The following is a 27,988-nucleotide window of genomic DNA, read 5'->3' as shown; positions in this document are numbered from 1 at the left end:
GTTTGCCTAGGGTCACAGAGCATTAAGTGACAGTGGCAAGCAGTATGAAGTGGAAGCATTAATTGAACCCATCTTCTTGACTCCCAGGTTAGGTATCTAGTCACTATGCTGCAGTGGCATGACTTTATCTCAAGCCATTGAGTGTAATTTCATTCTTTTTGTGAATTGGAAGACATTATCTTTGACCCGTTGTTATACAGCTTTGGGGAAGCATCTTAAGCAATCTTTCAGATATTGGCCAAACATGACTTCTGTTTCAAAATATCGTGGTTTTCTTTCCTTTTGAGTTTGCCTGTTTACAATGTTGCTATCTGTTTATGCCAAATGGAAGCACAGGTTTTTTTGTCTGCATGGATGATTGATTGGTCAACAATTACTGTTTAAATCAGGTTGAGAAATCAGTGTTGATCTCCTCCAAAAGCATAATATTGTCTTTAGAACAGATTTCAGTCTCTTAGATACTATCTAGGCAGAACAGTTAATTTCCAATACTATTCAAGAAATGTTAATTCTGTTAGAAGAAATATGCTGATACTGTTGAATTTGAAAACCTTCATTGATTCTTCAGATGGTGTTGGTATGTGGCCCAAAAAGTGAATTGGCCACACAGACTCTATGCCTTAGGATTTAGAACTTATTCAGAATCCAGTAGTGGTTCTCCTTTCATCATGATCTCCATTAGAGCTACCAAATGTTGTAGATTGTCAAGTTCACAACATCCACTAGGCTGTAGAACTAGCTGGCCTCTATCATGAAGCTGAAGCTGCAGAATCAGCAATTAATGTACTGTTTCCTTTGAGAACCTGATTTAGAGGCAGTTTGCATTTTGGCCCCAGGGGTAGTTCCAACATGTCATACAACTTGATTTGTGGACTCCAGTTTGTTTCCCTCTCTAAAATGTAGGATTCAGTATGTTGTAAATAGTAGTTGCCCGTGTTCATAGGTACTTACCTTTGGTATCAAAATCTTGATGATTCTTATATAGAACACTCTTTAAGTTGTTGCTCAGTGATTAAAAGCTTAATGCTGAATTAAGTATGAGCTGCAAAGAATGCCAGAATAGCTGGTTACCTATTAACTGCCCTCATTTATGGAAGGTTAATAACAAATCCTGTAGTCATAATGCTTTTGTTTGCAGTCCTTAAGGTAAAAGGGAGTCTTGCCAGGTTTGTACATGAACAAGAAGACCTCGAAAGAACATCTAAGAAAGGAAATAAGTAATTTTATTGTAACAACATTCTTCTCCTTTGGAGCTACACTCTGAAAATGTTAAGAGTTATAAGAAAAGTCTGCATAAATTTTGATGAAAAAGAATTTACTTCATCCAAGTGTCATTTGAATAATTGCATTGGTGGTTTTTCCCCCTGCAATTTTCTGCACTTTGTCAAATTATATATATATATATATATATATATAAAATATAATTTTTTCCCCCCACAAAAAAACGATATCTCTGGAGTTTGAGGAAGATTTTATAATTAGCTCAGAGTCTTTAAAATGGTCCTGGTAGCTACAAAGTTGTCTGCTTTTGGTTTATGGACTTCTTAAATTACTATTTTGGAGTAGATATGCCAAGCATGCCAGTTTCTTTCAATGACTATTTCAGTGCTTCATCAATTAACTATTCAAACACTTTGATCTTGGGAGTAGTTTGAATATCTCTTGGCCTTCATTTCCAGGAGTTCTTCCTATTTTTCAAAGATCTAGTTAGTTCTGATTTTTCATTTAGCAAGCCCTTAGTAAACACCTACCATGTAAAAAGTCCTGTGCTGGATGTAAGAAATATTTCAATAAGACATAGTCCTTGTCCTCAAAGATGCTTACAAATTAGTAGGGGAATAAAACACATATAGACATATTTTTTCAAGTACTCTTTAGAAAGGACAGGTAGGTAGCACAATGGATGGAGCATCAGGCCTAGAATTGGGAGATCCTGGGTTCAAATTTGGCCTCAGACACTTTCTTGCCCTATGACCTTGGGCAAGTCACTTAACTCCAATTGCTTAGCCTTTTCTATTCTTCTGTCTTAGAATTGATACAAAGAGAGAAGGCAAGGGTTCAAAACAAAAATACTCCTAGGTCAGATGTAGAAGGCCATTACTGACCTGTAGGGGATGCGTATTAGGCTTCTTAGAAGAGGCAGTGTTTGAGGTGGGCTTTAAAAGATGTGTAACATTTCAGTAGGAGGAAGATGAAGTAGAAGAAAGGACATTTTAGGCAAAAGGAACAATGTGAACAAAGGAAAAAAGATGGAAAATTTCAGGGTACATTCAGGGAATAACATAGCCCAATTTGAGAAGAATATAGGATTCATGGAGGGGAGGGGGCAGCTGGGTAGCCCAGTGGATTAAGAGCCAGGCCCAGAGACAGAAGGTCCTAGGTTCAAATATGGCCTCAGCTGTGTGACCCTGGGCAAGTCACTTCACCCCCATTGCCTAGCCCTTACCACTCTTCTGCTTTAGAACCAATACACATTATTGATTCTGAGATGAAAGGTAGTAAGGGTTTAAAAGGAGGGGAGAGGAAGAAGTCCGGTTGAAAAATCAATCGCCAGACAAAAGAGTTCAAATTTTGCTCAGTAGATGTAGGCAACAATGAAGATTTCTGATCAGAGAAGTAACATGACCAGATAGATCTAAGTAGAAGAAAAGTTGTTTTGGCAATAGTATAGGAAGGACTAAGTGCAGTCAGGAAGAGCTATTCTGAAGCTCTTTCAATAGTTCAGCCACAGTGATGCCCTGGACTGGAATGATGGCAGAGAAGGTTTGAAGTTAGAATTGACCAGAGTTGGTATTTGATTGCCGACAAGAGAGTAGGAAGAATAAATAATGTTTTCATGATTTTGGTTATAGGAAAACAGATTTAATAGTAAAAAATCAGACAAAAATGAGACCAGAAGAAGGAGCAAGTTTTCAGGAAAAGATTATAAACTTAAGTTTTGTTCATGGTAAGCTTGAGATACTGGTGATGGTCTGTAGATAGTTGCATATGTGAGAGTAGACCTTTAGAGAAGAGACATATCTACAGAGAGCCTGTAATTAAAGCCATGGCATGAGATTGCTACAGGAGAAAGGATAAAGAGAATAGGGAGGCCAGAAACAGAAATTTGGAGAACACCTACATGGGAAATTGGTATTGATGAAACAGTTGGGAAAGGAAAAGCAAGAAAATGTGGTATTCCTGAATTCAAGAGAAGGAGATATATTTAGTAGGACAGGGTGACCAATAGCATCCGCAACTTCAGAGGCCTAGGATACTAAGGTTTGGTGATTAGAAATGAGTGATTTTTGAGGCAGCTAGATAGCTCAGTGGACTGGAGATCCTGGGTTCAAATCTAGCTTCAGACACTTCCTAGCTTTCTGATCGTGAGCAAGTCACTTATGAAAATGCCTGGAGTCAGGTGTTTGAAGGACAGCAAGGAGAAGATTGGTGTCAATAAATTAAAGAGCATGTGGTGGGGTGTAAGGTATAAAATGACTGGAAAGGTAGGAAAGGCAATGTTATGAAGGGTTTTCAGCCCCATAGTTTTTTATGTTAGATCTTGGAAATATTCGGGAGCCATTGGAGTTTATTAAATAGGGGTGTGCCGTAGTCACACATGAATTTTATTCTATTTTATTTTTATTTAAGTATTTTTCCATGGTTACATGATTCATGTTCTTTCCCTCCCCCTTTTTTCCCCCTCCCAGAGCAAACAAGCATTTCCACTGGATTATACATGTATTATCACTCAATATCTATTTCCATATTATCTTTTTGTAATAACCTTCTAAAAGCCAAAATCCCACATCCAATATCTATGTAAACAAGTGAAAAATCAAATGTTTTCCTTCTTGGTTTCTATTCCCATAGTTCTTTTGTTGGATGTGGATATCATTACTTCTCTTAGTCTCTTGGGATTATCCTGGATCATTGCTTTGGTATCAGTAACAAAGTTAATTAAATCTGATCATCCCACAATGTGTCAGTCTCTGCATACATGCATTTTAGAATGATTGCATTCATAACTGAGTGAAGGATGAACCAGAGTGGAGAGAGACTTGTGATTACCAAGACCAACCTGTGTCTATTGCAGGACTTCTGATGAGGGCTTGAGTCAAGGTGGTGAAAGTGGCAGCAGAGAGAAGAGAGGGGATATGGGAGAGTTGCTATGAAGGTAGAGTTGATAGGACTTGGCAGCAGGTTATATCTGAGAAGTGAGAGTGAGGTATGCCACCTAGGTTGTGAGTGGTACTCTCAACAGTAATAGTAATGTCAGGAAGAGGAGAGACATTGTGTTTATAGTTTTGGACATGTTCAGTTTAAGGTGTCTAAAAGATAATCAGAGATTTGAGACTAGACATCAACAAAAAGGTTAGGGCTGGATTAGTAGATTTAAAAATCATCATAGAGATGATAATTTAATCCATGGGAACCAGTGAGATCACTGAATAAAATAATATAGTTGGAGAATAGGCCTAAGACCAGAGAGAACCCTGTGGGACACTCAATTATGAGGCATAGTTTAGATGAAGATCCAGCAAAAAAGCCCAAGAAGGAGCTATCACCTCTGCAGGGAAGAACCAGGAGTGAATTTAATGAAAACCTAGTGAGAAGAGAATATCAAGAAATATATAGGGTGTTAGACAGTATCATGGCTGCAGAGAGGACAAGAAGAATGTGAATATAAAAAGGCTATTAGATTTGGCAATGAAGGAGTCATTAGTGACTTTGGAAAGAACAGTTTCATTTGAATGGTGAGATGAGAAGCCAGACTTCAGAGCTTGAAGGAGTTAAAAGGACAGTAAGTAGAGGCACCAATTATATAACCGTCTTGAAGAGTTTAGCCATAAAAGGGAAGAGAGGTGTGGAACCATATATCAGGGATCTATAAATCAAGTGAGGGTTTTTTTTTGTTGTTGTTGTTGTTGATTGGTTTTTTTGAGCTTAGGAGAGAGATGGAATGTGTGTTAGCAGTGGGGAAACACCCAGTAGAAAGGGAGAGATTGAAAACAAGTGACAAAGTGGAGAGGATACTAAGGTCAGAGGGAGAGATGGGATGGAATGACATCCCTTGTGTGTGCATGTCTAGGGGTTTGCCTTGGCAAGAAGGGCCTCTTCAGTCTGTGAAAGAGGCCTGAAGGAAAAGCCATCAGGTCTTCTGGGCAACTTTTTCTAAAAAGCCCCGGAAGGCTGGAGTTGAGATGGCGGTTGTAAGGCATAAAAGAGGCAAAGAGACAGCTTGCGTTCTGAGATTGTCACTGCTGTTCAAGTTGACCATAAAATTTGGAGTGTGCTTAAATATCTTCTTTGAAATGGTCAATGGTGTGATGGTATTTTGTATGAGAAGCCTATCAGAATGGCAGGACTTGGTACTACTATTTTTCAAATTAAAACAGTAGTAAAGCAAGTTCTTTTGATAGCCAGCATCAGTTATTTTATGGTAAGACCTATAAGGCAGTCAATTTGAAACTTCAAGCTGCAGATTCAGGATATTCCATGTTAAAGCTAGGTTCAGTTCTGTTCAGAAAGTCTTCTGATCTCAAAACCATTTCTCTTTTCATATCTACTTATCTTCAGCATACTATATATTTATTGCTTATTATTATATTATTATATATTATCATCTGTTTACCAAAACTTTCCACATGTTGCTCTCATTTATGTAGAGCTAAATGGCCAATTTAAGCACTTGGCTACTTCCTTTCTCATTTTCACTGTTATCTATGCTTTTATTCTTCATGAGCACCTTTTGAGAAGAAAATTGAAAAATTCAGTAGTTAATTTTGCTTAATTTTGTTAAAACAAAAATTTAAAGATATATACATGTTCTGCTCCAGTCTTAGAAAGTTAATTACAGGTTTAGGTAAGGGGCTTAGTGATAGCCAGGCGTGGAGTCAAGAGGCCTGGGTTCAAATATGGCCTCAATACTTCCTAGCTGCTTGATGCTGGGCAAGTCACTTAACTAGGTGCTTAGCTCTTACCACTGTTCTGCTTTGTAACTGATACTAGAATTGACATCAATTCTAGGACAGAAGGTAAGGGTTAAAAAAAAAAAGAAAGTAAGTTGACTTCATAGTTTTATACAGAATAGATACTCAATAAATGTAACAAATAAATGAATGAATGAAAATGCTTTGCCTAGTTAATGGTTCAGACTTGTTTCATACAATTCATCACATAGATTTTTGATATAACTAAAGTACTTTTGAGATGTTGATTTTACTCAGCATTCAGATGAAAGTTTTGACAAATCCTGATTTTCTATGATTGAATAGGGATAACATGGATTAATGAAATTATTAGCAAAAATGAGGTATTACTTTCCTCTTTCCCCAAAGATGCTTATAGGTCCATTAGTAGCCAAAGGGCCCCAAAGCAATTAGAGGGTAAAATCCATAAATCAATAACTAGGCCACCAAATAATAGTGACTCTCATACTTATTAGGCTTATTTTCTTCTACACTTCTACTAAGGAGTTGTTTAAATCCTACTTAAAAAAATAACTGTAAGAGATATTAACTATTTATTAACTTTTGTTCATTTTCTCATATAAAGTTTTCAGGGTCTCCAAATAGGACTGCAGGTTAAAACAGATCCTCTCATCCATTGATAACATTAGTCCTAAGGGACTAACTGTCCCTGGAAATATTGTTCTGCTTGACTCAGTATTGTCTTATGATCGTTTAACAACATTAAATAGGTTATGCCTTTGCTGCTATTAGAAAGACATCAGGTGCTAGTAAAGTAGGTCATATGGTGTGATTTTTAGGGGCTCTACATATACCAACCCACTTAAAAAACATCTTTTATTCCATAGTCAGAGACTTCCAAATTTTAGAGACAAAGGAGATTTTGGACATGATCTAATAAACTCTCCTTGTTTTAGATGACTAAACTGAGGCCTTAAAACTGAGAGGTTAGTTGTCCATGGTCACAAAGCTGTCACAAATATATGCTACTCAGCACTTACTGAACACACAACGTGGATGTTTTGTGGGAGAATAGAGCAAAGGGAGATGCAGAAGAGAAGGACATTCCAGATAAGAGGCAGTTATGGAAAAATGGGGGAAAAAAGGCACAAGGCATGAAAGTACCCAGAGAAAATTGCCAGACCAGAGTGGAGAGGATGGTGTTGGAAATTATGCTGATATTAATAATATTAATATAATAATATTAATAATAGGCAAATTATGATGGCTTCGAATACCAGGCCCCAGGAATTAATATAAGATAGCAGGTTGATGGCTGTTTTAACATTATTCATTTTTACCAGCCATTGCCACCATCATCCCTTATCCTCTGACCCCACATGCCCCATATGGAGACTGTCTTCATGAGTTACTGGGCCCTGAAAAAAAAGGTCACCTGTTGGCCAAGCTTTCTGAGCTTAGGCTACTTAGATTGGCCCTTGCAAAGACAGATATTCAGTCTCTCCCTGGGGCTGTTTTTTTCATGTCCTTGTAGGTTGGGTAGCACCTGCCCTTAGTTTGCAAACTTCTGTGAACCCAGAATCACCATCACATATTTGGGAGGCATATGATTAGGGTTAATGGAAGACAGTTAAGGAAGATTAATCTGTTAGTGGTTCTTAAATTAAACTGGTGGGGAGGGGGAAAAGGAGGCTAGAGTCAAGGATATATACTTAAAGTATCACGTACTTATTCTTTAACCCTAACTAGAGTAACAAACATGGATATAGAGCTGAAAGGATGACTATAAGGAAGGGAAATGAAGAAGATGGGATGCAGAATGACTGAGGTTTGAGCCTAGGTGACTGGAGAATGGTGATCTCATTAACAGAGAGTGGGAGTTGGAAAGGGGAAGTTGGGAAGAAATGAGTTGGGTTTTAGGAATAATGAATTTGAGGTAACTGGGTAGAAATTTGATGGACTGCTCTAGATTTGGTAATTCATTATAGGTGTTGAAGATATAAGAATAGATCTCTGGAGTTAAAAAAATGTTCAGATGAGATTTAAAATACCAATGCCCTTGGGTAACATTGAATTAAATCCATTTTGAGATACAAATGACTCATTTCTACTTCTCGAGAAAAGGTTTATGTAGAGAGGACAAAATATATAATAGTTATTGAGTACTTAATATAGGAATGGAATTAAGGATGCTTGAGAGATGAAAAGGGAAAAGAAGACTGCAGGAGAGGGAAGAAATAATTCATCGGCCCTGACTACTGGTAGCCATTTCAGCCTGTCACTAGAGTGGCAGAATTATTTTCTGGACAGAAGTAGCTTTTGGTATGATGGGATAATTTCCTGTTTTAAAATAACCTGTTTTAGAAGGATGGTGGGTGATGGGGCAGTGAACATCTGATAATAAGCAGATCCAGTGGCTGATACCCCTTCAGCAGGCTCTCAGATTGCCAAATAATTGAGAGTTATAGTAGTGGCTAGCCAGTTGCAGCTTTGCACTTCCACCTAATTTTCATTTGAATTTAGCTATGTGCTTTATATTTATAAACAGATGTCCCATTTTAACTGAAGGGAAATTGGGATATGAAAAAGGACTGTGTGGCCACCTGTGATAAAAGAGACACATGATTGGTCAATGTATTAGCCTTTTAAACAAACTAATTTACTCTTAGTGAAGAATTGGGAGTTGGTAGATTTTTAAAAGATTCATTCCAATTAACATTTTGAAGAACATATAGAAAAATGGGTAGTTGTGGTTTTTTTTTTGTTACTACTTTCTCTTCTTGGAAATAAGATTGTATCATCATCATCATTATTATTTTTTTTTAGTAGTAGTAATAGTAATATTTTAATCTAGCCCTTTGGTATAGTTTGAAAAGTTCTTTACAGTAATTTTTATTACTGTAAAGGACAGCATATTATATTTCTCCTTTTACAGATGAGGAACTTGAGATGCAGAGAGGAAGAGACTTGCCCACAGTCACACATCAAGTCATGGAAGACCTGGGATTAGCTTTGTGGGTTTTTGAGTATGTTCCTCCCAAAGAGTCAGGTTGCTTCTAACCACTTCCCCTTTTCTTAGATGTTTCTCATCTTTGACTCCCCTCCTTCCCACCCCCAAAGAACCTTGCTAATTTGACCTACTATTTATCCCCTTGCTAAAGATAATTCAGTATAATTTCTGTCACCACTGATTTTACTATAAAAGTAAGCTTGTGAATGAATACCAAAAACAAACCAGCTTCTTTCTCATGCCACCCTTGCCCCCATAGTATCACTTTTAAAGAGCTTTCACAAACTAAAGCTTATCAACACAGGTTAGGGACAGGTGGTGGTCTGGGCAAAAATTAGATGAAAGGGTAGGGATTCAGAACTTAGTCCACAGAAGCGAAACAGTAGCTGTATATCACTGACTCACATTTATGTGGTGATTTAAAGGCTACCAAACACTTCTTCATAATAACACTTTAAAGTTAAAGCCTTTGCAAATATCCCCATTTTACAAATGAGGGAAACCATGGCTCATGCTGTCACTTTTCCAATGGTCACAGAGTTGGTTAATGTCAAAACCATTCCAACTGACTCTTGACTCCAACTCCATCTTAACTTTGCTGCCTTTCTCTTGAACAGCTAAGTGGTGTGGTGATTAGAGCGATGGGCCTGGAGTCAGGAAGACCTGAACTTTAATCCAACTTAAGACACATAGTAGCTGTGTGACCCTGGGCAAGTCACTTCACCACTGTTCGCCTTGGTTTCTTGAACTGTAAAATGGGAATAAAATAGTGCCTCCTTCCCAGGGTTGTTGTAAAGATTAAAGGAGATAATGTTTGTAAAGTACTTATCACAATATCTGGCCCATAGTAAGCACTGTTATGATCATTTTGCCTTCTTTGTATTTATTCTGAGAGCTTAGCAAAGTGCCTAGCATATAATATTGCTAGCTACTATGCTTAAAGCATAGGAGCTACTTGTTGACTGAAAAATGGAATTAAGTGGAGTTAGATTGCTTTGAGAATGAGAAAAACTATCAGGAGGCAAGAACAGAAAGGAGAAGGGGTGGCAAAAGGAAACAAGCATTTATTTAAAAATATACTATATGCTGGGCAGGCACTGTGCAGCTCCTGCTTTCTAAGAGCTCACAGTCTAATGGCAGAGCCAACATAAAATAATGCACAAAATACATATAAGAAAAAGCTGGTGATTACAGGGGGAAGACCCTAGCATGGTTCTAGGGGGAAAAAATGCCCATTTTCCAGAATCGGTGAAATGGACATTGTTACCTTTTAGGGAATCTGGGTTTTTTATTTTTTTCTTACTAAAAATCCCTTAAAGGTCAACACACTATCTTATTGTTTGCATTCCACACTCTAGCACAGGATCTTTGAATACTGAAGGTAACAAACATTTATTCAATGAATGAATAAGATTTAACTACAGTTTGCTGGTTCGTGCCCAAAACTTAACTGTGGATATTGCCATGTTACAAACATTTTTATAAGAAAACAGTCCATGAAGCATCTAGGGACCAGTATTCTGTGGGCCACAATTTGAGAAGTAGAATGGGATAGGCTATCAGTTTGCCTGTCTTTTATTATGAACTGGTATTTTGAAGATCTTTTAAAATTAGTTTAGCTTGGTAGTTATATCCTTTATTGTCTTGAACAAGTAAGTCACATCTCTGTTTCCTCCATTGTACTGCTTTTCAAAATGTTAAGGATAATTAATAATGATCAAATAGTTGAGATTTGAGGTTTTAAAAAAAGTTCTCAGATAACTAAGAATCACAGTTTATTGTAACTGACCAAGATACATGCCCACTTTAATAAAAAGTCAAATATATATAATCCTAGGATTAGTTTGGCCTCTGTCTTGGTCTTCTTGAATGGTAATTGTGTGAGACAAATGTGCCAATGAAGAGAGAGAATTCTTATTTGCTTCATTTCACCCATCTTTTAAGAAGGCTATCAACTTGTTCTCTTGAAGTATCTTTAGCCCAGTGAGTTGGTATTTGTAAGCTGGCATCTTTACTTTCATGTGGGCTCTGTAATTTTCTTTTTCTGCTCTGTATAGTTCATGTTTTATAGACGTGACTCAGCACTTCAGTGAAATGGAACAGGACAGGGTGTGTTGATTCAAGAAGAAGGTAGAAGCAGGAAGGAAGAACTAATAACTAAGGTTTCTTTTGCTTATTAGAATTATTGCCTAGGCAGAACCCCTATCAGTAACTTTAAAAACCATAACGTTGTAGGGGCAGGGTTTGAATTCTTTTCCTGTAATACATGAAATACTTGGTTATGAAATGATATGTCTGAGGTATTTCTCTAGCCCTGAAGCAATTTTGAATGTTTACTTAAAGGACATACTTATGCTCTAAATGACTTGTGTGTGTGTGTGTGTGTGTGTGTACATAAACAATCAGTTTCTGTTTCTTTGAGTAGCATCTGTAATAACATTTCAGCAAGAAAAAGCCTCAGGGTTAGCAATAAGCCTGAATTGATCTGAGAAATGTTTTCATTTCCTTTTACAGAACTGCTTGAAAACATAATGTTGTAGGGTTAGAGCTGGAAGGGACTTTAAAGGTCCTCTAGTCCAGCTCCTTTACTTTACAGATGAGTAATTGATAAATTAATGAGTAATGAGAAGCATAAAGAGATGACATGGCCATTGACCTTTTTTGTAGGAGTAGAAGACAGCTTTTGGACTCTGGTCTTCTGGCTTTATATCTCATATTTCTTACTTTGTGCCACATGAGGAGACCACAACAACAGATCTGCTTGAAATGTTCTGGTTTAAGCAATTTCCTATACCATGAATTTCAAAGAAACTTTTTTGAGTATTTTGAGCCCAGAATGTGAAAAAGACATTGTTGAACTCACAATGTGTGAGAATTTAGTATAGATACTGAAGGGAGACCTTCACCACCACTTGAGTTAGAGACTTTGTTGGGACCTAGCTTATGTTAGTCCGCTGATAGAGAGGGTTCACTTATCCCACTTCTTAAGAATTATCCATGGTCCTTTGTTTTTCTGTTTTGCTCTGGTGACCTGGCCATTTCACCAGACCTCTGTACTTCCATCAAAAGGGTAAGTGAAGAAAAGGGAACAAAAAGTAACAGATTTTGCTGCTGTCCTTGGGGTCCACTCAGACCTGCCAGCCTGCAGATGAAACATACTTATAAAAAGATCCTTTACTTTTTCATTAGCTAAAAATAAACCAATTTGGTAAAGATAGACAATGAATCAGCATTATAATAGTAGTGAAATTGTAGGATTTTAGAATTAGAATCTCCATTACTCTGGAGATCATGTAGTCTAGTTTATTTGCAAATTTTATACTTGAGAAAAACAGAAACTCAGTAAGACAATCAGCAGAATCATAGCCAGTGATTATCTATTATCTATGGTAGGTTCTATAATTGCAGATGTTTAGCAAAGTCCTGGAGAAGTGTAGGTACACCTAATAAAATATCTTGTGTTTAGGGTCACATAATTATTCATGATATAAAGTAGTGGTCTCTATACTATTTTGATCACTCACGCTATCCATAAAAAATATTAAATCACACAACCATATATATTTACTTTTTTAAAACAAATTACATATATGTACTAGTATGTTAGTAATTATGTACATTATAAAATTTAGACAAAAACATTTAAAAGGATGATATAAAGACAAAATAGCATTTGATACTAGAGTTAATAGGAAGCCACTTTTAATGAATAGGTGAGTAACATGGTCAGGCCTACACTTTAAGAAAATTTCTGTGACAGCTCTGTGGAGTATGAATTGGAGAGGGTAGAGGCCTGGGGACCAGTTAAAGGCTATTCTAATCTAGGGAAGACAAGGTACACATGTGAGAGAAATTTTGGCAATTGAAACCAGAATTTAATAAATGATCAGATATGTGGGGTGAGGAAAACCTAGAACCTGAAGATGATACTGAAATTGTGAAGCTGGATAATCATTCTCTCAACAACAATAGAAAGTTAAGATGAGGGTTGGGTTGGGAGGGAGGAGAAGATAGTATAATGAGATCTGAGATGCAGATCATAACCATTCATACCTCCTTCTTCTGCTTCACTCAGTGTTGTCCCAACCAAAATGAAGAGAAGAAAAAGTGGGATTTTTAATCACTGGTTATTGCCCAGGAATCTAGAACCATTCTCCTCACTTTCTAAAGGGCATGTGCCATGGCCACAAGGTGACCAGGAGATGGGATGTATTTTCCCAATAACTTCTGTATAGTAGCTGGCTATCATAGAGAGTAGATGAGATTCAATCTGACTTTCTAGACTTCTGTTGGTCCCAGCTTTCTACTGGTTGACCATATATCCTGTGGAGCTGGCCCATATGCTATCACCCCCCCCCCCCCAAATTGGAGACTACTGTTTTATAGTTTTAGAACTTCCTAATTTGTCTATGTTTTGTGGATCATTAACTGTTGTAGTGACTAGAAGTAGCCAATGGAGGGTGAATTAGAAAGAAACAATAAAAAAAGTCAGTGGGAACATATTAATCAACTTAGCAAAATCTTATGTATGTTGTGTTTTAAGGTACACTTCTCTTGTATAAGGCCATGTATACATGCAGCTTTACTTTTGAATTGGTGTCCAGTTTTCATATCTCAACAGTTATCTAGAATTTTGAGTAGTCTTCCTTACCCACATTTAGGCTAGACATGAGTTGTCATTGATGTAAGGAATTGCTAGTGAGGGGAATACCTTCTACCAAGTCAGGTCTGTAATTATTCTCCAATTTATAGTCTTCAGAGAATTGCTCAAGACCACTCACTGATAGGTTAAGTGACTTCCCCAGAGTCACACAGCCAGTATATGTCACAGCCAACTGGAACTTGAACTGCAGGTCCAATTGACTTAGAATTCCACTTACTCTCTGTCCACTATGTTCTGCTCCTCTTGTTACTCTGAATAATTGGAGGAAGATTCTACTGAGATTGAACCCTGTAAGAGGATTGCATTCAGATATCATGTCTTGAGAGGTCTCAGCTTGGCACATTCGAAAGAGGGCTATATTTGGAACCAGAGGAACTAATACCAGGTTCTCATTCTGCTACTTAAAAGTCTGTGTGATCATGGTCAAATCTCAAATTTCTTGGGTCTCAGTTCTTATGAAGAGGTTGGACTTGATGACCTTTGATCTTATGAGCCTATACAATTCCATTGAATTTCTTTAGAGAAATGTGGTGTTTTTAAATGTTTATTTTGGGGTGGGAGGAATAGGAGATGAAGAAAAGTGATGTGGAAGATTCTTATTTCAAGAAAATGTAAGAAATAAAAATAGAATGATAGGGATTGTTAAGGAGAAAACAATCATTCATAGCAAAATATGTTGTATTCTTGCTGAATGGAAAGCCAACATGTAGAATGAATCAGTTATAGGAATTGTCTTTAATTTTAGGGTTCAAGACATAATTTACTATAGAACTTAAATTCACCTATGGCTCTCAGAAAAGGAAAAAATGTTGATATAATGGTTGTCTAGGGGTTGGATACCAAGCATGCACTCAACAACTTTACTGGCTAAAAAACAAATTTTATGGTTGCTGGGGAAAAAGAAATTGAAACCAGTTATCATAAGCTTGTTTAGTAGCTTGGCAGGTAATAAGAAAAACAATAAGTGAATTCCTGGAATATATGTCATAGATGAAATAGAAACCTATTTCCTTGTTCCAGTGCATGAAAAGTGTACATTTTCAAATGTTGAAACACTTATATTTGTGCTTTTGTAGATCTTACCAATATATTTGAGTCGTTCCTGCCCCAGTTGCTGGCCTATCCAAACCCTATAGATCCTCTAAATGGTGATGCTGCAGCCATGTACCTTCATCGACCAGAAGAATACAAACAGAAAATTAAAGGTGAGATGATAAACAGTTTTTCTTAGAGGCCATAGGGAAGTGATGGCAAACCTATGGCATATGTGCCAAAAAGGCCACATAGAGCCCTCTCTGTGGGAACACCTGCAGTTGCCCACCAGAATTTGTTACTAGAAAGCCAGAGGGACTTGGTGCGGAGCTGCTCCCCTCCTCTTCTCCATGTGTCTTAAGGATATTTCTCACTTTCTCCACCCCTCTGCCCAGTAGTCCAATGGGTCTCTGCCAGGGTTGGGGGGGTGGGGTGGGGTGGGGTTGACACTCCGTATCTTTAAGGTTCACCATCACTGCCATAGGGTTTAATTGTCCTTGTGTTTCCACTACCATCCCGACTGCTCTCTAGCTCTCCAAGCTTAGATTGAGAAGCATGCTCCAGGATAAGTATCAGTAACCTTCTTGGCAATAACAGACCACTCTTTCCAGGGCTGAATGTTGCTCATGAATAAATGTCATTGGCAAACCTAAGGGAAAGAAAGAAATAGAAACAGGAAAGAGAAGAAGGAAACGAAGAGTTTGGAAAAGGTGAAGAGGCACATTGTGATGGATAGTTGATGGTATACCAATATTAATTTCATCATAAACATCCAGTGGTGTAAAGTCCTGAACTCGGGTCCACCACTAATTCAGGGCACCATTGCTCTGCCCTTAAAATCACTCTGCTGTTTCAGAGGAGTAAGGTCAAATTTAGTAGATTGATAAATGAAACCTAGTAGAAATAGTCATTTTAGCCTTGTCTCTCTCATGGTAATGACTTAGAAGCAGAGAGTCTCTGTCTGCCTCTTTCCTCAGCTATAAAATGGGGTTAAGGATAGTACCTCTCAGGGATGTTGTAAGAATCAAATGAGACAATATTATTAAAAATACTTAGCGCAGAGCCTGGCGTATAGTAGGCACACTATAAATGTTTATTTTCTTCTTTCCTACTAAAATGTGCAATTTAACAGTGAGTAAACAACTGGCACTTAGTTCCCCAGGATTAAAGTGAACTAATTATATTCATTTGTGCATATATTTAAAAGCTTAGAAACCTCTTTTCCCATTCTGAAGTAGTTTGCTAGTTTGAGGGCACATAAATTATGCTGAAATGAAAATGAAAATGTCACCAAAAAAGGAAGGGAATTCAAAGGCACTATGAAAAATCTCCAGTTTCTTCAGGTTAGGGCAGACTTCCTTTTGGTGACTGTCCAATTTAGCATAACTTGCTACCCACCTGCTCAGCAACCCAGAACATCAGCTTCCTCAATAAATGCCAAGACTTTTGCCCTCTTTGAAGTGCACCTGCAAGAGATTACAGTCAAAATTATTTAAACATGGCTTGTGGATGAGTCTTTTCATGAAAACACAGGAGAAAAAATATTGGAATATGTATTATCTGTCACCTAAAGATGGTTTCTTCTCTTACCATCTTCAGTTCCCGAAAGGCTTTGCATAAGTAGGAAAAATAAACCCAGAAAAATTAGTTTACTTTAAATGGAACACTTGGTGTACTTAATATCTATTCACTCAATGCAACTAAGTATCTTTGAAGTGTATGTAAAGCACTTTGCCAACTTCAAAGCCTTGTACAGCAAAATGAATGTCAATTTCAAGATAGACTTTTGAAACCAAATATTAAAATTTTGGCCCAGGAAATGTCTAATGGCAGGATTAGGTAATGTTAAATAGAGCAATTCTTGTGACAACATTGCATGGATTTCTGGTGTCTAGTCTTTACTAGAGGAAGAATTGAGATACTTATTTTTGTACAGACAGATACAATAGCATAATTACAAAAAAGAAAATGATTTACATACTCCCTCTGGATTAGCCAGATATGACCCAAAGAATTGGGTTAGTTCCTGAAATGAGAATGGTGCAAACCACTTTTCTCATTTCATCCTCTATGGTTGTCTTGAGAAGATAGAGGCTACCAAATACAAACTTCCCTCCTTTCCTCCTATAAATATCTTCATCTGACATTTTAATACTAGGTTAATTTCTCTAAAATTATGTTTCAATCATTTCATTCTACTAATCATTTTTTAATGACTCTCCTTTGCCTAAAAGATGAAGTCCAAGTTTGTTTGTTTTTTAACCTATCATCAAGGCCTTTTATACCCTATATCAGCCTATCATTCTTGTCTTCTCTATTTGCTCACTGTTTCTCAAGCACATCTTATATTTCTTACCTCGGCCAAAACACTCATCTTATCCTTTTCTTCCCTATAAATTCTGGTTGTCCTCAAACCCCATCTTTTAAGGAAAGCCTTCTTTTAGTACTTATTGTCTGTAGAATTCATATGGCACCTAATTGGGTCCTATATTGTAAAATATCCCTTATTGTGTTGTCTTGAACTATTGTTTATTTTTAAATTGTTTCATTTTTAATGAACAAAAAAAAAATCTATTTTCTCTCTTCATTCTACCCTGCCCTGGAATTATGGTTGACCATTGTCTGGCACCTTATATAACTATTTCTACCAGCAGAAACATTTAGCATGAATTTTGGTCCTAAGTGGAAACCAATTTAGTTTCAAAGTGAGTACACTTAAGGAATTCTTACTAACCAGATCTGTCAGATACATCTGCCATGTGTGGAAGATTGGTTATAAACCTTCCTAATTATTTCAGCTTTTATCAATTGTTAGGAAATGATTTTAATAGCTATTTTGTATATTTCCCTGCTTTTAAAGCAGAAAATTTGATGCCATGTGTTTTGATTCTAAGACTTCTAAAGTTCACTAAGCCTATAAATGTGGACAGTTGATTGTTGAACTCTTAAATGTCTTCATGGCTAAAAGAAGGACTACCATTTCAAATTGTGAGAAGTTCTTAAAGAAACTTTCTTTGTTGGAATTTAACTTTTAGACTCCCTTCAGTGTCTAAGAGGTCTTTATTTGGTAAGCATATATTTCCAGGGTAAAGACTAGTAGGAAAAATAGTTGCAATTTCAGTAATTACCTTACTTACTCTTCAGGATTTCTACACCATTAGTAAATGAAACTCTGCTTGTATTTCATTAATTACAAGTGCCTAAATTTCCCAAGTATAGCATTTTATAATAAGTATTTATCTATACTCTTTTTTGGAAATACTTTTGAAAAAGAGCTTCAAGAATGATTTAAATTGATATGGAAAATAGACTTTGAAACTGAAGCATAATTATAATATCGCTGCTACATAAATTTACTTACTACCCTTCTTCAGTATGGAAATCACTTAGCACTTTTCTTTAGCTAATGGTATAGGTCATGTGTGATAGATAATATAAATTGTCAGATCAGGGCTGCCCAAGTTGGGAACCACTCAAGTACTTATGTGCTTTGGCATTGCTACCAGTCTTTCAATATTGAGTTACCTCTGGCTAAGAACAAGTAGAAGAAACTGAATAATGACTCTGTTAGCTAGAACATGATTGTAAGTATTTGTTCTCAGTGAGGCATTTTGTTTCTTCTACTTTTCTAAAGATAGAGCTAACAGTCCTGGGAGATTTAGCTCCTTTCCAGCCATTTTCTTTGGAGAGACTCCCTATAGATAGTATAGGAGGCCAAAAAAAGGGGGGAAGGAAGGGTGATGGTGGTGATGCTCAAAACTAGTTTCTCTCACATGGATACTCCCCACAGTAAAGTCTCTCACATGCATATATATTATTCTGATCAAAGAGTTAAATTTTATATATTTTCCATGGGAAGAATGAGACTAATTTAATCCCTCAGAGTTTAATTTTGTCCTCTAATCACCACCCTTTTAGAAAACCTTGAAAATTTTATACTATAATTAGATACAAAGTTTTTGTGAAAACAGCCCTGGACTTGAAGTCAGAGGATCTGGGTTTAGATCCAGATATTGTTTAATACTTGTATGATTGTGAGTAAATTATTCAACCTCTCTAGGCTTCAGTTTCTTTAAGCATTTGGGTTAGGTGTGAATCTTTTCATGATATAGATTTTATGTGAATATTGTACACTTAGGGTTTATGGGAGTACCTTCAGTGATTTATTTGGTGGTTTTTCTAATTTTTCCAGGCAACAGATTTCTACCTAGGTTGAAAAAGCCTTATTCTTAAGTAACTAATACAAATTAAAGCCACTAAGGAGCCACTTGTGTCTAGGCAGCTGGTAGCATGGTGGATGTGGTGCTGGATTTGGAATTGAGAAGACCTGCCTCAGTTTCCTCATCTCTAAAATGGGGATCATAATAACATCTACCTTCCTGGATTATCGGAACATCCCCATGAGATATTGTGTTTGAAGCTCTTTTTAAACCTTAAAATGCTATACAAAGGTTAGCTGTTATTAATATTTTTTAACTTACTGAACTATTTTCAGTGACCCTTTTTAACCAGGTTTCTGACAGGTAAAATCTATAATTCAATAACATTTCAAAGTCTGTTCTCATAGTAAGAGAGTCTACTTGCCTGTGATTATAAACTGTAAAACAAAGACCTATTGGGTTTTTTGAGTCCATAGAATACAAAATAATTACAAAATTTTTGAGGCAAATAGAAACAGGCAGGAAGCATATAGGAGTACACATTGAACGCTTTCCTCTGTCTCCACCGCCTAACCTCTCCCTGACTTCCTGCACATCTTAGCCAAAATTTTACCTTCTGCAAAAATCTCTTCCTGGTCAACCTTGCCTCTGAGAGTGCTCCCAATTCATCCTGTGTGTCTATGTTTGTACACAGTTGTTCTCATAGTGTCTCCCCTGTTACACTGAACTCGTTGATGGGTTTTTGGCCTCTCTGTATTCTCAGTTCTTAACGGTGTCTAGCACATAGTAGGCACTTACTAAATGCCAGTTGATCTTACCTCCACTGCTAAAAAAAGGGATATTTTCAACTCTAGACAGAGTGGAGCAAAGATGTTGGGGATGGAAAGGTGAACTCACACACTGGCTTTTCAAGTTAAATTGCTTTTACTATTTTGAATGTCAGGGAGCTGGCCATCTTGACTCTGTTTCTGGACTGTTCTCTCTGCTTACTTTTCCAGCTTAGAATTTTTAGCTTCTGCCCTGCCCAGCTCAGGTGACTCTTCCTCATACTCACAGCCTTTCCTCGTCTCCCCAAGTTGTCCTTCCTCTTTCCCTTCCTCATGTTGTCTTGTTCTTGTCTCTGTGTCCTGGTTGTAACCTGCAGTAGAATATAAGCTCCTTAAGGGCCTTAAATTTGTTTGTTTTGTCTTCTTAGTCTTAATGCAATGGCTTGAACATGGAGGGGACGCTTAATAGCTCATGAGTTATGTGTGCTTGAGTGTGCAGGCTTGCTCCCCCTGTCTTTCTCATCTCATCCCATCTCTTTCTCTGTAACAACTGAAGAGTATTAGAGAAGAACCAGGTAAGGGTTAAAGAAAGGGAATCATTGGGGAGACAGGGAGCAACAATGTAGAAGATACTTTCCCCCTCCTCATTTTTTATCTAAATCTGAATTTAGAGAAGTGAAGCCATGTATAGAGTCCTGGTGTCAGGTGCACTCTAGGAAAGCCCGAGGGTGTGGGGGTTGGGGAGTGGGGGTGCCGAATAACAGCAACAGCCCAGGCCCTGACCTCATGGAGCTTGTCTTTTATTGAGGAATGGAAGTCTTGGTTGGAAAACCAACAGGTCTATTTCTGGACCTGTTTGAAGAGTTAGAGGCTTCTTAATGCTCTTGTAATGTCCTTACTTAGGTTTGGGACCTCAAGCACTAATTCAGTCTTATTAGCAACCCAGTTGTCTCTCTTCTGTGGTTGTTTAACTGATTTCTTCTTTTATAATATCAGTTGCATTTTTTTACCTGCTAAAGAAACACCTTTTTTCCCAAACCCACACTTTGTATCCATAAGATCTTATTGGGAATATCCTGCATTGCAAAATCAAAGTTGAGATCAAAATCAACCAGACTAGAGGCCTGGCTAAAGTCCTGGGAATTGAACTGAAAGGATTTCACTGTATGTTCTTTTTTATTTTTTTTATTCAGTTTTTATTTTCAATTCCAAATCCTTTCCCCAGTCATTGGGAAGGCAAACCCTATATTTCTTAATAGTTGATTCTTATTAGGGCAGATAGTGGGTTGAGAGCCAGATCTGGAGAAGGGAAGTCCTGGATCCAGATTTGGACTTAGACACTTCCTCGCTATATGACCCTGGACAAGTCACTTAACCCTACTTGCCTAGTCCTTACTGTTTTTCTGCCTTGGAACAGATACTTAATATTGATTCTAAGACAGAAGGTAAGAGTTTTTAAAAATAGCTAAATCTTCTCCTTCTTTTCTAGCTCTTCTCCTCATTTTTAGGAGCAATAAATAACATAAAATACCATGGTTGGGTGCCAAGTGAGTGGTACTCACCTACTGTTAAGTAAGAGGCATGGGGCAGTCTGGAAAGGCTTTCTGTTAAAGACCTTTTAGAAGACTAGGAGGTACAACAAATGAGCTGTCCCTCTAGGAAGGACAGGACCATAATGAGATCTTTTCCACTGGAGAGAATAATCACAGCTAATATTTATATAGTTCGCACCCTGTGCCAGGCACTGAACTAAGTGCTTTACAATTATGATATCATTCGTGCTATTATCCCCATTTTACAGATCATAAACTGAGGGAAACAGAGGTTAAATGATCTGCCCAAGGTCTGACAGCTGGTAAGTGTCTGAGGCAAAATTTGAACTCAGGTCTTCCTGACTCTAGGACTGTGCTCTCCCTCAAGAAAAAGGGCTGATGGAGAAGAAGCCCGAGGGACAAGGCTGGAGAGGTCATAAGCAGAGGCTGGATGGTGTCAGGTTTTCTGACAATCTCCCTCCATCTCACAGCCTCTCATGGTCATTCATTTTGTCCTTGGTGGGCCTGTAAGTGCTCCAGGAGGCTGACCAGGTCTGGGCCAGGGAGCACCGTGCTCCCAGGAGGCATCTCGCTCACTCAGCCACTTGCTCACTGTGCCTCCTTCTCTTGTCCCCTCTGCAGAGTACATTCAGAAGTATGCAACAGAAGAGGCGCTGAAGGAACAGGAAGAGGGCACTGGGGACAGCTCGTCGGAGAGCTCCATGTCTGACTTCTCGGAAGACGAGGCCCAGGACATGGAGTTGTAGTAGAAAAAGCCACCTGCTTTTCAGAAAGACTATTATTTCCTAACCATGAGAAGCAGACTATAATATTCATATTTAAACAAAGCAATTTTTTTTATTACTAAACAAGGTTTTTATGAATAATAGCATTGATATATATATATTATATATCACCCTTTAGATCTTGATTTCTTGGTCATTTCTCAACCTGAGGTGCATAGCATATTCCCACATTCCATTTTGGTAGCAATATGCAGCCCGAATGCATGCATTCATAAGTCCATTTGGCCAAGTCAACTTGTACGCTACTGAGCCGGCCATGAAACAGCCGCTGTGATAGGTAGACGTGAGGACAAAAAATCCTGCTTCCTCTATTGGTGGTTCCAAAGAAAAAACCCAACCGACCGACCCTCGGACATTAAGGTAGACTAGAGCTTTTTCAAGGTAAAGAGGAGAGACGTGGGGAGGGAGAAGGCCTGGTGTGAGCGTGCTTAGAGAGTAGCGGGGCTGCTCCTCCCCTCTAATGTTGGCGCCCTGTGACGGGCAGTGACCGGGACCCAGGACAGGGAGCTATCCATCTGGAGTAGTGACGCTTAAAGGAAGGTTTTTTTTTTTTGACTTGGATTTTAAGTACTTTTTTATATGTGGATTCCTGCCCTTCAAGCTACAGGGCTCTGCAACCACGAGGGTATTTGCTTTGGGGACCTTTTGAAATCCTTTTTCTGGACATGACTCATTTTCTTGGTCTGGATTCTGAGCTCAGAGGGGGAAAAGGAGGGAAATGACATGGCTAGTGCTTGGGTTCATTCAGAGCACACGCACAATTAGACTCTACTTCTTTGCCAGTTTGAGACTGCTGCCCTTGACTGAGAGCTTTAAACTTGCTCTTTTGTGCTGGAGCTGTGGTTAGACACATGCTGCAAATTGTTCTTCATCTACCAGGAGAGGAAGGGTCTCATCATCAAAACGAGTCATTCTGCTGAGCGTTAGACCTGGGAAGACTGGGCCAATGGCCACGAATACTTCGGCACTCTCATTTCATTGTTGTCTTTTTCCCCCCCTTCTTCTGCCACCCCTTGGCAGCGGCTTGGCAACCGTCTGCCCCTGGGAGGGGGGAGGGCTATTGCAGACCCCATACACATTCAGAATTCTAAGAGAAGACAAATTTGAGCAAATAAAGGTTATTCCACCCAAAGTGATTATACATGGGGAAAACAGGTGCAACTTTCTTCAGATATAGTTGAAGGGACTCTTCTGAAGGGGGGGGAGGGAAAGGGAGTGGATGAAATATCTTCTCATGTAGTAGAACAGGTTTTGAAGGTGGATTTTTTTCCCCCCTGTTAATGCTAAAAGGGAATTAGACACTTTAAAATGCCCACCAATCAGATGTAAACTCAGCTAGCTGCATGTCCAGAGGTTGCCTACAAAGTTCCTTTCAGATCTTAATGTTGCCTGCTGTATTTTAGGGAGTTTTGTGGAGGTTTTTAGACAGCCAGAAAAGTTTTGATTCTTTTTTTGGTGCAACCAGTAAGGACAGTAGCAGAATTAGCCAATATTGAGACACTTTAAAAACTAACGTTTTGAATGTCCCATAGGGCTCATTCAGTAGATTTTTAAAAAAAAATTTTTTTTTCTGAAATGCATTTTTAAAATTAGAAGTACTGTATTCCACAAGGTTTGAGTCAATGAGGTTGGAAGATATCCTATCTTTTTTTTTTAATTAAAAAAGCACAATCAATCTCTTTTACTTTGAAAAATCTATATAAAGTACAACTTGCTTTAGCATGATTATTTTCCTAAATAAAAAGACATACAAAGAATTTATTTTATGTTAATTACGGGCATGACGCAAAAGGTTTTCTTTCCTTTTTATTTCTTTAAGATAAAAAAGTGCAGTTACGTAGGGCTGTGGTTAGTTACCGTGCTGAAGTGATCTATCTAGCATTTGTGGCTTGTTGGAAGGGTAGTATTAACTATTTAACCTGTAATGGTGTACGTTAACTCTTATCTAGCACGTTGTATTCTCATTACTTTGGGGGAGGGAGGGTATCTCTGCTGGCACTGTCTAACATGCTTACCTGCTGAATTAGCAGTTTGCTTGTGCTATAACCTTTACTGTAGGTGCTATTTAGGGGTAGGCTTAAAGTGCTGGGGTGGTGATTTCAGTTAAAACAATAAAAAATTGTATTTTTTCAATATTGTATAAACAATAGTGTTCTAATTACCTTAAATTTATTTCCAGGTAACTATTGTTTTTAATCTAGTTAATAACCAGGTTGCCAGTCCATAACCAGGTTTGGGGGCATGTGAACCAGTGTACTTCTCGTCTCCATGACCAAGGCCCATTTCTTTAATTAAACCGACAAGCCAACAATTCCTTCTACTCTAAAGCACCAGCATCAGAGGTTTTTATAGTACAGGGTGCTCTCCTAAGTGAGACTCGTTCTGGAGATCCATAAGCCAATCTGAGCATTGTTTCATTGTGTAGCGTGTGTGCCTGTATGTGTGTGTGCGTGTGCTTGTGTGCATGAGTGTGTCCGTGTGTCCTTGATTAGGGTTCTCTGTTAGCTTTCAGGGCCTCTTGCCATTTCTATTATGAACTGCATGGTGTCCTTTTAGGCTGTACACATCCTTTCTGAGGGACTAGCTGTGAGTCTGTGCATGTTTCCTTGGCTCTGGATGGGATGTTTTCTCTGTATGTGGAAACTGGTTTTCTGCATGTCAGAAAAGATTGCCTGGTTAACATTTGATATGCCCCGTCTTTGCCCCTTTACTATGATGGAGGCCCATGGGGGGGGGTCCCATGTAATAGAGGGCTCTCTGTGTTCCAAGGGAGTCCAGGCACCCCCACCCCCAATACAGATGGGGAGAGTAAGCCAAAGTAGATTTTGCTCTGTCTGTGGTCCAAACCTTTCTGGGTTTCCCCCTTCTACAGCTGAGACCAGGAACCAGTGCCCCCAAGGAAGACCAGACACATCCATTTAGGCAAATAGCAATGACAATTTGTTTTCCTTTATCAGTTCAGGCAGTAGCTGTACTTTCTGAAATACTACCTTGTGGTTTTATAGCACCATGCCATTCTCTGCCCCTGTTCATATGACTGATCTTAAGCTCTGGCCAAATCCCAACAAGCAAGATAGTTTCAACCCAGCAGCATTTGATCCTCCATTTGCCGGCGCTCAATGGATTCTTGAACACCGGAGCCTTGTTAGAAGCTAGTGAGTAGTGGTGGGTGACCTAGAAACGGGCACTTTGGCTCCTGTCCTTGCGTGTCCCCCCCGTTCCCCATGCCCCCGCTTCCAGGTCACCGTACAGTTTTACCCTGGCGTCTCATCCCTTGGAGGTGGATCATAACCAGAAATTGCCATATCTCGCCAGGACCCAACAACCTTCTTTCCACTTCAAAAGAAGCTTTTCTAATTGCCAACAGGTCAATGTAAAGTCAGAGAAGTGTTTAAGCTCTGAAAAGGAGTTTAATCTCAACAAACTCCATGAACCTCCCAGTTCTCTTTGGTCTGACGTTTGAGTTGTATTAAGCCTCCTATTGTGATGACTGGAAAAAAAAATGAAAGGAGGCATCCTCTATTAATCCTGATGAGTGAGATTTCTAGTCACGGTTCAGGAATTGGCTTCTAACTCGACTAAAATTGTCTGTGAGCCTTTTGAGTCTCATGGACTCATCCAGTAAAGTTTTTTTTTTAAATCATTCAGAAAAGTTAGCAGGGCGTGTGTTTGTGCGTGTGCGTGTGCGTGTGTGCGTGTATATTTTTTAATCAGTACCCCCAAACCAATACCCTGAAATCAACTTAGTTCAGATTTCTAGGAGGGCAGCATTTCCCTCGTCTTAACCCATGTTCATTTTCCCCCTGGTCATGTGGAACGTTCACAGAGGATTCTGGAAGGCATTGGATTCCTCATTGGAGTCTGAGTCTTGTGGGTGTCTCAGGGGATGTGGAAATAATGAGCAGCTTTTAGCTAGGTGAGGGTTCTCCACCATCACTGTATGCCATTCAAGGGGGCAGGGTCCTGCTTTTGGGTTTGCCTCAGTTAAGCAGGCCCTCTGGCAGATCTGTAGGCATCATGAGAAATGGCCGTTATTTACTGACTGTATTTGGTACATATTGTGTGATACTTGAAGAGATGAACGGGGCTTCCAAAGCCCTTCATTGGAGTCTAAGATTTTTATCTTTTTTTCTCCCCCATACCCTCCTCCCTACCACCTTTTTTTCTTGCATTGTGATGATGTAGTGGGCACATCTGTCAACAGGACGAATGCCTCTTCTCTAAGACTATAACCTCTCAAATAGTTGTGTATAATGAAAGAACTGTAAACTTTTTTAAATAAAATGTATATACCTTGGCATTTGGCTGGACCTTGATCAATAAGCTCAGCTGAGAAGCCCCTATGTCTTCTCTTAGGAACTGGACTCCCAGAGGCTGGCCTCCTAAATCTGTCTGCAGAGTGTTGACCTCGGAGCACAAATCGCTCCTTCCGGGGGATGAGTGTGAGGCCGCCGAGTAGTTGGGTCTGGCATTATGTGTGGTTACAGTATAAGCCGTTAGCAATTGGTTCAAAAAAGAGCTATATCATTTTTCCACTAGACCTTTTCTAAAGTAGAGTGGCCTGACCCACATGCTAAATTTGGTTCAGCTGGGCAGTTTGCCCACTTCTTGGTTTTAGGCCTTACGCAAAAGGTGAAATCTCCCAACCACGAAGCAGTTCAGGCTCCTGTCAATGAGTGCAACCAGAAAATGGCCCCAGGCGAGAGGCCACTTCTTGAATACAGGATTGGGGGGTTGGATCATCTGTATCCAAGGAGTCTTATCTTCCTTAACTGAATTGTTCCAGCATTTCTGGTTACCTTTCTTTAGACATCAGGCACTTGCCATCAGTCAACACTAGATGGTACTGTATCTAAACAAACATCTGGTTTGGATGGTTTCTTTGGACAGCAAGACCACTATCTGTCTACACTGCCTCCTTCCTATGTGCCAAAATCCCACCAACCTCTTCCACTTCCCCTTCCCCCCTTTCCATTCTTGTTCCTGGCCTCAACTAAACCCTGATCCTTTTGCCATCTTTGATGGTTTCCTTTTTTCAGTAAGCCAGTGAACAGCCTGCATTCTCCTGGAATCTCCCACTGCTACTGTGGCCTTCCCTCACAGCCCAAGGCAGGGGAGGAGAGCATTCCTTGTAGATTGAGCAGCCTTCCTTCTACCGCTCCAAGCCTGTGCCAGGCTGGGTACTAAGTGATGGAAATACAAGGAAAGGCAAAAAGCAGCCCCTGCAGACCAGGAATTCACAATCTTAATTGGAGAGACCACATATAAGCAACAATGTTCAAAAATTGAGGAGAAGTACTGGGAGATCATCTCAAAGAGAAGGTACTAAAACGAAGGACCATGAAAGGCTTCTTGCAGAAAGTGGGACTTTGAGGCTTGGAAGAAGCTGGGAGGTGATGAGACTTGAGCAGTCCTAGAGGACAGCCAGTGAAATAACTTGGAGTCACAGATGGAGCGTCTGAGTGACAGTAAGGAGGCCTGGCTGGCAGCAGGTGGATTGAGGTTCCTGGATCTAACCCTTTGGATGAATAATTACTGCATTTATTCATGTAAAAGGCACCCTTACAAAATTGTCAGATCAAAGTTTCAGAATCCAGACTTTGCTGTTTAGACTCTACAAATATTTGGATGCTTTTTCAATTGAAAAGGTCATTAAAGATGGATGGACAGGAGCCAACATAAGCTTATTAGACTTAGATTTAAAACTAGAAGGAAACTTAGAGGTCACAGAATTGAAAAAAAAATTTTTTTTCCAAGAAGTTAGATGACTGGATAGATGCTGGTCCTGGAATCAAGAAGCCTCATCTTCCTGAGTTCAAATCTGGCCTCAGACACTAATTAGCTGTATGACCCTGGGCAAGTCACTTAATTCTATTGGTCTCAGTTTTCTCATCTGTAAAATGAGCTGGAGAAGAAATTAGCAAACCATTCCATTATCTCTGCCAAGAAAATTCCAAATGGAATCAAGAAGGGTCAGAATGACAAAGCTGAGGCCCCAAAATATTAAGTGACTTGCTAAATCACACAAGTAGTGAGGGCATTAAGTAGAGCCAGAATATGAATTTGGGTCTCGGGAATCTCAGTCCCAAGTCTCATTTTGCTGCAC

At 38.9% G+C, this 27,988-nt stretch overlaps 1 protein-coding gene across 2 annotated transcripts in view; it reads left to right on the top strand.

The window, feature by feature from the left end:
• Positions 1-26,179, top strand: part of UBE2H (ubiquitin conjugating enzyme E2 H) — a 147,426-nt gene extending 121,247 nt beyond the window's left edge. For both annotated transcript variants that reach the window (XM_056799701.1, XM_007504303.3), the window contains 2 exons: positions 14,662-14,790; positions 21,719-26,179. In XM_056799701.1, the coding sequence (XP_056655679.1) occupies positions 14,662-14,790; positions 21,719-21,843 (254 nt within the window). In that variant the 3' untranslated portion in view covers positions 21,844-26,179. The remainder of the gene's footprint in view (positions 1-14,661; positions 14,791-21,718) is intronic.
• Positions 26,180-27,988: the final 1,809 nt, after the last annotated feature.

The sequence above is a fragment of the Monodelphis domestica genome, chromosome 5 (assembly GCF_027887165.1).
Source record: "Monodelphis domestica isolate mMonDom1 chromosome 5, mMonDom1.pri, whole genome shotgun sequence".
In the NCBI taxonomy this organism is placed as follows: Eukaryota; Metazoa; Chordata; class Mammalia; order Didelphimorphia; family Didelphidae; genus Monodelphis; species Monodelphis domestica.
Note: the sequence above shows the minus strand (reverse complement) of the source record. Positions and strands in the feature narration are given on the sequence as shown.